General features: G+C 37.9%; 1 protein-coding gene across 4 annotated transcripts in view; it reads right to left on the bottom strand.

Annotated features, from left to right (window-relative positions):
- Positions 1-9,874, bottom strand: part of FCRL1 (Fc receptor like 1) — a 25,815-nt gene extending 15,941 nt beyond the window's left edge. For 2 of the 4 annotated variants that reach the window (XM_017860072.1, XM_017860074.1), the window contains exon 1: positions 9,731-9,874. In XM_017860072.1, the coding sequence (XP_017715561.1) occupies positions 9,731-9,761 (31 nt within the window). In that variant the 5' untranslated portion in view covers positions 9,762-9,874. The remainder of the gene's footprint in view (positions 1-9,730) is intronic. The other 2 variants (XM_017860075.1, XM_017860076.1) reach the window with 2 other exon arrangements.
- Between the last annotated feature and the right edge of the window lie 151 nt (positions 9,875-10,025).

Raw genomic sequence — 10,025 nt, 5'->3', positions numbered from 1 at the left:
TATTTATTTATTTATTTATTTATTTATTTATTTATTTTGAGACAGAGTCTCACTCTGTCACCCAGGTTGGAATGCAGTGGCATGATCTCAGCTCATTGTAACCTCTACCTCACAGGTTCATGTAATTCTCCTGCCTCAGCCTCCCGAGTAGCTAGGACTACAGGCATGGACCACCACACCTGGCTAATTTTTGTATTTTTAGTAGAGATGGGATTTCACCATGTTGACCACGCTGGTCTCGAACTCCGGACCTCAGGTGATCCACCCGCCTAGGCTTCCCCAAGTGCTGGGATTACAGGCGTGAGCCATTGCATCCAGCCAGGAAATTTTTGAAGGGATAAAAATGTCCTGTATTTTGATTCTGCTGGTGGTCATATTGCTCTAAATCTTTGTCAAAAATTATAGACAGTGTTTCAAAAAAGTAAATCTTAACGTAATGTAAATTAAAATAAATATTAAATAAAGAATGAAAGGAAGTGAAGCAAAGACAGTAACTCACTGAAAACTTTATGTTTTGCTTTATTTTATTTTTTTGAGATAGGATCTTGCTCCATTACCCAGGCTGGAGGTCAGATCTCTGCAGCCTTAAACTCCTGGGCTCAAGTGATCCTCTTACCTCAGCCTCCCAAGTAGCTGGGACTACAGGCATGTGCCACCATGCCACACTGTTTATTTTTTATGTTTATTTGTTATCTTTTGTAGAAACAAGATCTTGCTATGTTGTCCAGGCTGGTCTCAAACACCTGGTGTCAAGCGATCCTCCCGCCTCAGCCTCCCAAAGTGCTGGGATTACAGGCATGAGCCACCACACCTGGTGCACTGAAAACTTAAAGGGAGACAGAAAAATGGTGTAGTAAATGGAAGCCATATTTCTATTATTTTAAGGGAAAAGACATTGTCGGTGATGTCGGCAAGATGACTGACTAGAGGTGTCTATTACTCATCCCCTTTCCTCCTAAAACACACTGAAACAATAAGGAAACAACTACATTTTGACTGGAGTGTCTAAAGGAGAGCACTGAAGTACAGCAGGGGAGTGGCAGAAACCTTGCGGAGCACAGAAACTCAGGATGGCTACATAAAGAAGGGAATGGAACACCCTGCCTCTGCAACCCTGTCTCCTCAGTCAGGATCAACTTGGAATGCAGGCTGGGATTCAGGCCTAGGAGGGGCTTTTCCCTGAAAACAAAAGGTAAAGAAGTCCCCAGAAGCCCCTATTATATCTGTGGACACTGGCAGTCTTTGCTGCTGGAGAATCCTGCAGTTCTCACAGGCCCTAAGTCCAGTTTTGGAATCTACCTGGAGTTCATATGGCTGCATTATTCTAGAGTAAGAGCCCATATTGTGGCTCCTCCCATCCCATGACCCAAGCTACTACTGCACAGCACTATCTTGAAACTAGAGCAACTACTAGAGTGTGTTCTGTTCTTGGGGGCAATAGTCACTGCATCTATTCATCCTTGAGGCTTCACCATCATTGCATCATGCTCACACACAGTAGTACACCATCTGCTAGCCAAGCTGCCCCGCTTCTTAACCCATGGGAGCAAGACGTCTAGGAAACACTCCATTTTCTCCATCCTAGTGGCTTCAGTGCCCCAACCCCAGGGACTCAAAACCTAGGCTCAGGGAGACAGCTGTGATCCTGTCACTTGAGTCCACATGACACTCTGCCCTGCCAAGGAACAGGCTATCTTGCCCAGTGGGGAAGTCAAGCCTTATCCAGAAAACCAGCCATGTGCCTGCCTCCTTGGTATATGACCCAGTCGGGCATCCTGCCCCTAGGGAAGCCACAGCTGAGCCAGCAGACCAACTGCATGCCCTCTTGGTGTGAAAACCAGCCTGGCACCTCACCCCTGGGGAAACACAGCACCTGGCAATCTGTATTACTCTGCCTTTCTCGGTCAAACAACCTAAGCGTCCTGCCTGGATCTGGACTAGCCCTCGGAAGCCTGAGCTGCTGAGGCACACCATTTCCTTGGTGTGATGGTGTGATATGGGGGAGTGAACCCAATATTGTCCTGTTCCCTGCTCTCCAGAGCTGAAGCCACAACTGCATCCTATCACCATTCCAGGATTTTTGCTGTCACTACACCTGGCATCACAGAGCCAGGGCCACTACTGTGTCCCACCACTCCAGGGTCCAGAGTCACCACTGTGTAATACACTCTCTCCTGGTGCCTAAGTTGCCACTGTGTCCATTGACTCTGGGATTTGATTTGTACTTGTGATCTGCTTCCCAGTGTCTGAGCCTTTGGAAAGCCCTTTATCCTTAGAGCCATAACAGTGCTGTATCTTGACCCCCCAGGATCAAAGTCACAGCTACAACCTTGCCCCTTGACTTCTCCACTGGGCCTGAGATACTGGAGAGTGCTTCGGAGTCACATTCTTTGCCTTGATGGAAGAGCTGTGTCCATCTATGCCTAAGACAATGAACCTGCATCCAGGCACGGATGCCACAGTAGTGGCACTGTGTACAGGAAAATGAGTGCAGGACCAAAACCACCTCAAGCATCTGTGCCCTGGAACACAGTACTACCATGCTTGCCTGTGACCCATGCTGGGAACGAACACCAAAAGAGACCCTCTCAGGTATGAGGGTCTATGAGGAAAAGAACAGGAAGATCCCTAAAGCTCTTGCCACTGAGAACCGTAACAATCTATCCTGCCACCACCACCCCCAGAAACTCCTACAGTCTAGGACACTGAGGCACACACAAGCATTGCTGACATTGATCACTGCTGAAGAAACTATACAGAGACCACACTACTATGCTCACGTGGAACCAAACCAATGCACCTTCCTCAACTAAGGATCCATCGGTGCCCTAGGATCAATCTGCAGGTGAAAGTCTTTTCTTACAAAAGCTACTCTAAAATTGAAAGAGGAGACTCTTCCACCGGATGCACAAATGTTAAAGCAGGAACACAACAAACATGAAAAAGCGAGGAAACATGACACCACTAAAAGAACAAAATAATTTTCCAATAACTAACTGGAGATTTATTAATTGCCTAAAAAATTCAAAGTTATAATCTTAAGGGAGCTCACTGACTTATAAGAGAATAGAGATGAAAAGTTCAATAAAATCTGGAAAACAATTTATGACCTAAAGAGGAAATTTGAAAATAGATAGATATGAAAATAATACAAACAGAAATCATAGAGCTAAAAAATTAAATGCATGAAATAAAAATTACAATTGAGAGTTTCAACAGTAAACCAGATAAAGAAGAAGAATTTCTAAACTTGAATACAGATCTTTGAAATACCCCAGATAGCTGAGGAAAATTTTTTTAAAATGAAAAAAGCTACAGGACTTTTGGGACAACATTAAGTGAGCAAATATTTGTATTATTAGAGTAGTAGAAGAAAAAGATACAGAGGAAGTGATGGAAAGCATATTTGATAAACTAGTAGTTGAAAACTACTCAAGTCTTGGGATGGATATGAACAACTAGATCCATGAAGCTCAAAAATCCCCAAATAGATTTAACTCAAAGAGGTCCTCTCCAGGTACATTATAGACAAATTGTTAAAGATCAGATACAAAGAGAATTCTAAACATAGAAGAAACATCAAGTCACACATAAGAGAATTTCTATAAGAGTATCATCAGATCTATCACCAGAAATCATGCAGGCCAGGAAAGAATAAGATGATATATTCAAAGTGCTGAAAGAAGAAAACTTTCAGCAAGAATACTATACCCAGAAAAGCTGTCTTTCAGAAATGAAGGAGAAATAAAGTCTCACCCACACAAGCAAAAGCTAATGGAATTCAAGACCACTAGACAAGCCTTAAAGTAACTGCATGAGAGAGTGTTACAACCAGAAATGAAAGGACAATAACTACTCCATGAAAACATGTGAAGGTATACAATTAACTGATAGAGGTAAATTGATCATTAAATTCAGAAAATCTCATTGCTGTAATGGTGATTTGTAAATCTTTCAAATCTCTAGTATGATGGTTAAAAGTCAAAATGGTCAATAATGACTATAGCTGTGATAAGTTGTTAAGAAATATACAATATAAAATATGTAACATAAGGCAAGAAAATATAAATTATGGGGCAATGGTAAATGTCTAGACCAAAATTAAGTTATTATCAGCTTAAAGTAGTCTACTATAACTATAATATTTTTTATATAAGCCTCATGGTAACCACAAAGAAAAAATTGACAGCAGACACATACATGGGAGAGAGAAAAGAATCAAAGCCTAGTGCTTCAAAAAATCCACCAAAACACAAAGATAAATAACAAGAGAGAAATAAAGGAATGAAAGATCTACAAAACCATTAGAAAATACTCAACAAAACGGCAGGAGTAAGTCCATACATATCCATAGTAACCTTGAATGTAAATAGATTAAATTATTCAATTAAAAAATATAGAGTGGCTGAATGGATTTTAGAAAACAAAACCCAACTATATTCTGCCTACAAGAAACTCTACCTGTAAGGACATACATAGACAGAAAGTAAAAGGATGGAAAAGAAATACCATGAAAAAGGAGAACAGGAATAGCTATGCTTATATCTTATGTAATATAATTTAAGTCAAAAACTGTAAAAAGACACAAAGAAGGCCATTGTATAATGACAAAGGGGTGAATTCATCAACAAGATATAAACGATTTTAAACATATGTACATCCAACACTAGAGCACCCAAATATACAAAGCAATTATTATTAGATCTAAAAGGAGATATAGACTGCAATATAATAATAGTAGGGGACTTTAACACTCCACTTTCAGCAATGGAAAATCATCCAGACAGAAAATCAACACATAAATATCAAATTTAAACTACACTATAGACAAAATAGATCTAATGGACATTTATAGAACATTTCACCCAATAGCTGCAGAATTCACATTTTTCTCATCTGCACATGGAACAGTCTCAAGGATAGATTGTATTTTAGGAAACAAAATGTCTTAACAAATTGAAAAAGATTGAAATTATATGAAGTATCTTCTGACCACAATGGTATAAAACTTGAAATCAGTAACACAAGGTACTTCAGAAACTTCACAAATACATGAAAATTGACTATCATGCTCCCAAAGAACCAATGAGTCAAAGAAAATAATTTTAAAAGAAATTTTACAATTTCTTGAGGCAAATAAAATGGAACCACAACATACAAAATCTATGAAATATAGCAAAACAATTCTAAAAGGGAAGTTTATAGCAATGAATGCCTACATCAAAAATAGAAGAAAGATCTAAAATAGGTAACCTAACGTTTCACCTCAAGGAACTAGAAAAACAAGAACAAATTCAGCCCAAAATTAGTAGAAGGAAGGAAATAATAAAGACTATGGCAGAAATACATGAAATAGAGACTAGAAAAACAATACAAAAGATCAATGAAATGAGTCAGTTTTTTAAAAAAGATAAACAAAATTAACAAACTAGCCAGACTAAATAAGAAAAAGGAGAGAAAATTCAAATAATAAAATCAGAGACAAAAAGGGGACATCACAACTGACATCACAGATTATAAAGGATAAAGGATTATAAGAGACTACTGTGAACAACTATATGCAAATAAATTGGTACCTTAGAAGAAATAGATAAATTCCCGCACACATATAACTTCAAGATTGAATTACGAAGAAATAAAAAATCTGAACAGACCAATAACAACTAAGGGAATTTAATCAGTAATAAAAGTTTTCCATCAAAAGGAACCTAGGACCTGATGGCTTATTGCTGAATTCTACCAAACATTTGAAGAACTAATACCAATTACTCTCAAACGATTTCAAAGAAATTAAAAGAAGAAAACACTTCCATACTCATTCTAAGAGGCCAATATTACTTTGATGCCAAAACCAGACAAAACACAACAAAAGAACAGGCTGATATTTCTGATGGACATAGATGTGCAAATTCTCAACAAAGTACTAGCAAACCAAATTCAACGGAACATTTAAAAAATTCATTTACCATGATCAATGGGATTCATTTCAGGGATGAAAGAATGGTTCAACACGCAAATCAATAAACATGACACATCACATTAACAAAATCAAGAATAAAAATCACCTGCTCAACACATGCACAAAAAGCATTTTACAAAATTCAACATCTATTTATGCTAAAAACTCTCAGAAAATTAGGTGTAGAAGAGACGTACCTCAACATAATAAAGGTCATATATGACAAGTCTATAGCTAATATCATACTGAATGGGGAAAAGTTGAAAGCATTTCTCTAAAATCTAGAAAAGACAAAGATGTCCACTTTGGCCACTTCTATTTAACATAATAATGGAAGTCCTACCCAAAGTATTAGGCAAGAGAAAGAAAGAAAGGACATCCAAATTGAGAAGGAAGAAGTTAAATTGTCCCTGTTGGCAGATGACATAATCTTATATGTAGAAAACCCTAAAGACTCCACCAACAAAATTTCATCTAATAAATGATAAAGCTCTATGTCACTGATTTGGGCATCAACTTCACCGATGAAGTTGCTGGATAATAGATAGATAGACAGATAGACAGACAGACAGATAGGCAGACAAAACATATAAATCAGTAGTGTTTCTATATACTAATAGTGAACTACCTGCAAAAGAAATCAAGAAAACGATCCCATTCACAGTAGTTATAAAATAATAAAATACTTAGGAATAAATTTAACCAAGGAGATGAAATATCTCTATAGCAAAAACTATAAAACATTAATGAAGAAATTAAAGAAGATGCAAATAAATTGAAAGATATAACATGTTCACGGATTGGAAGAATAAATATTGTTAAAATGTCAATACTACCCAGAATCATCTACATATTCAATGCAATCGCTATCAAAATACCAATGACATTGTTTTCAGAAATAGAAAAAGCAATCCTAAAATTTGTATGGAATTAACTAACAAACAAGCAAATAAAAAACCCTGAATAGCCCAAACGACCTTGAAGAAAAGAAAAGCTGGAGATATTACACTACCTGACTTCAAAACTCTAATAATCTACAAACCTATAATAGTCAAAACAGCATGGTATAGGCATAAAAACAGACACACAGACCAATGGAACAGAATAGAAAGCCCAGAAATAAGTCCACACATTTATAGCCCACTGATTTTCAACAAAGGTGTTAAGAATACACAATGTGGAAAGGACAGTGTCTTCACTAAATAGTGTTAAGAAAACTGGATATCCACTTAACAGAAGAATGAAATTAGATTCTTATCTCTCACCATAGACAAAAATCAATTCCAAATGGATGAAAGACTTAAATGTATGACCCTGAACTGAAACTACTAGGAGAAAACATGGAGGAAAGCTCTATGTCACTGATTTTGGCAGTGATTTTTTGGCTAGGACCTCAAAAGCAAAAGCAATAAAAGCAAAAATAGACAAATGGGATTGCACACAACCAAAAGGCTTCAGCATACTAAAAGAAATAATCAACAGAGTGAAGAGACAACCTACAAAATAGGAAAAAGCACTTGCAGTCAATAAATCTGAGAAAAATTGATATCCAAAATACATAAGAAACTCAACTCAATACTAAGAAAACAACCCTATTAACAATGGTCTAATTCTCAAAAGAAGACATGCAAGTGGCCAACAAGTATATTAAAAAATGTCCAACATCACTAATCATCAGAAAAATGCAAATCAAAACCACAATGAAATATTACCCCATACCTGTGAGAATGACTATAATCAAAAAGACCAAAGATAACTAGTATTGTCAAAGATGTATAGAAAAGAGAATCTTCATGTGCTGTTGGTAGGACCGTAAATTAGAACAGCTATTATGGAAAACAGTATGGAGGCTCTTAAAATATAAAAAATGGAGCCACCATATGGTTCAGCCATCCCACTACTGGACATGTATCCAGAGGAAATTAAGGCAGCATGTTAAAGAGACATCTGCAGTCCCACATTTATTGCAGCACTATTCACAATAGCCAAGACAGCATCAATGTAGGTGTTCATCAAAAAATTAATGGATAAACACAATGCAGTATATATACATGATGGAATACTATTCAGTCATAAAAATAATGAAATCCTATCATTTACAACAACATCGGTTAGCCTGAAGGATATTATGTTAAATGAAATGAGGTAGGCACAGGAAGGCAAGTACTGCACTATCTCACTCATGTGGAATCTAAAAACGTTGATTTCGTAGAAGGACAGGGCAGAATGGTGGTTACAAGAAGCTTGGGTAATAGTGGGCAAGGAGGAATGAGGAAAATGTTGCTCAATGGTTATATAATTACAGTTAGATATGGGGGTGTGGTGTCCGGAATAGACAAGTACAGAGAGACAGAAAGTAGATAATGATTGCATGTGGCCACTGGATAGAGCAGTGAGTATAGGTGAGGGGTTGGAAAAAAAATTGCGGATGCCTACCAGTGGGTATGGAGTTATTTCTTGGTGATGAAAACTTTCCGAAAATGATTGTGGTAATAGTTGCACCACTCGGTGATTGTAATTAAAAACCACTGGATTGTATAGCTTAAATGGTGAATTGTATTATATGTGAATAATATTTCAATAAAGCTGTTTTTAATAAAAGGTACTGTAGCACGTTTGTATACTTATGGGAATAATTTAGATTGAAGAAACATATTGATGATGGAGCAAAGTTTTTGAGAAAGTAAGAGGGTCTTGGGCCCAATGCACAAGTGGAGAGTCTTGTCATCAACAGGATGAGGGGCAGTATATTTGTGGTAGGGGAAGAGAAGGCAGTGTATGTGAATGCAGAGGTGAGTAGGTCGACAGCAACAGAAATACGAGAGAGTTTTCCTCTGACTGCTTTTATTTTCTCAATGAAATATGAAGCAAGATTATACAATAAGAGTGAGCAGAGAAGTTTGAGGTGACAAGATAAGGTATGCAATAGTGATCATGGAACAACATAGATTATGAACATGTAGGATAATTGCCTGGCATTGCTGCTGGCTACCTGAGATTCAGGGGTCCTACACTTAAAAGGGGATAAGTCAGCAGGGTTGTGCGTTTAAAAAGAAAATCCCATTCAACTGTTTATGCCTAGGAGTGAAACACGCATAAAGGCGTGTAAACCTGAAAGTGCTATGGGGGAAAAGAGATGAAGATGTACTCGAGGGAGTGTTGTGGTGGTGAGCTGCAGAATCTGAGCTGGGTACCATGAGAAGTGAGCACACCAAGTGTAGTCACTGATAATGGAAAAGTAGTCCTGGGGTAATTGAAGACATGTTGGAAATAGAGTGCGGGAGAAAGTGAGCTGGAAACACAACTTAGTGGGGGCGGCGGGGGATGTATACTGAAAACAAAGGATCATAGGATGATAAGTTCTAAGGTTTGACTGTGGGAATGGGGAGTCAGAGAGGGATAAAAGGAAATAATATTGGTAGTAAGAAGGGCGAGGAATTCAGAGGTCAATTTATTATATAGATTTTTTTTTTTTTTTTTGGCAGCTGTTGAAAACACTAAGAACAAAGACAATTATTGATGGACAGGAAGACAGACAGGGAACACTTCCTATGACATAAAAATTGAAATGATAGTTTTCTTGAAAATTCTGGCTTTTTGAAGTATCTACAAATTTTTGCCTGACTCTGAGCCCTCAATGGAAGTGGAGATCTGAGCATCCCTGAGCATTACCTGACAGAACCTTAATCCTAAGAAATCCTTACAGCCCTTCAGGAAGCAGAGCCCAAGCATGATTGCATCCCATACCCTGCTCTGAGTCGTCCAACTCACCACAGATCAACAGCAACAGCCTCGGCAGCATGAGGACCAGGTCAGGGATGGTACCTAGAGACGCCTCTCATCAAAAAAACAATGCACCTCAGAGTCGAGCAGCAGCAGCTCATCAGATGTCTGAGGAAGTTGAGATCAGAAGTTACCCTTCAGCAGAAGTAGAAGGAAGAAGAGCCCTCCAATGACTAGTCTCCATTTCCTCTTCTATGAAGGCTGAGAAAATTAAAGATACTCCTTTTTAAATACAGTTTGATTCAATTCCACAAGTTGCAGATAATAGTACACATCAATATTT

This window comes from Rhinopithecus bieti, unplaced genomic scaffold (assembly GCF_001698545.2).
Source record: "Rhinopithecus bieti isolate Rb0 unplaced genomic scaffold, ASM169854v2 scaffold_53775, whole genome shotgun sequence".
In the NCBI taxonomy this organism is placed as follows: Eukaryota; Metazoa; Chordata; class Mammalia; order Primates; family Cercopithecidae; genus Rhinopithecus; species Rhinopithecus bieti.
Note: the sequence above shows the minus strand (reverse complement) of the source record. Positions and strands in the feature narration are given on the sequence as shown.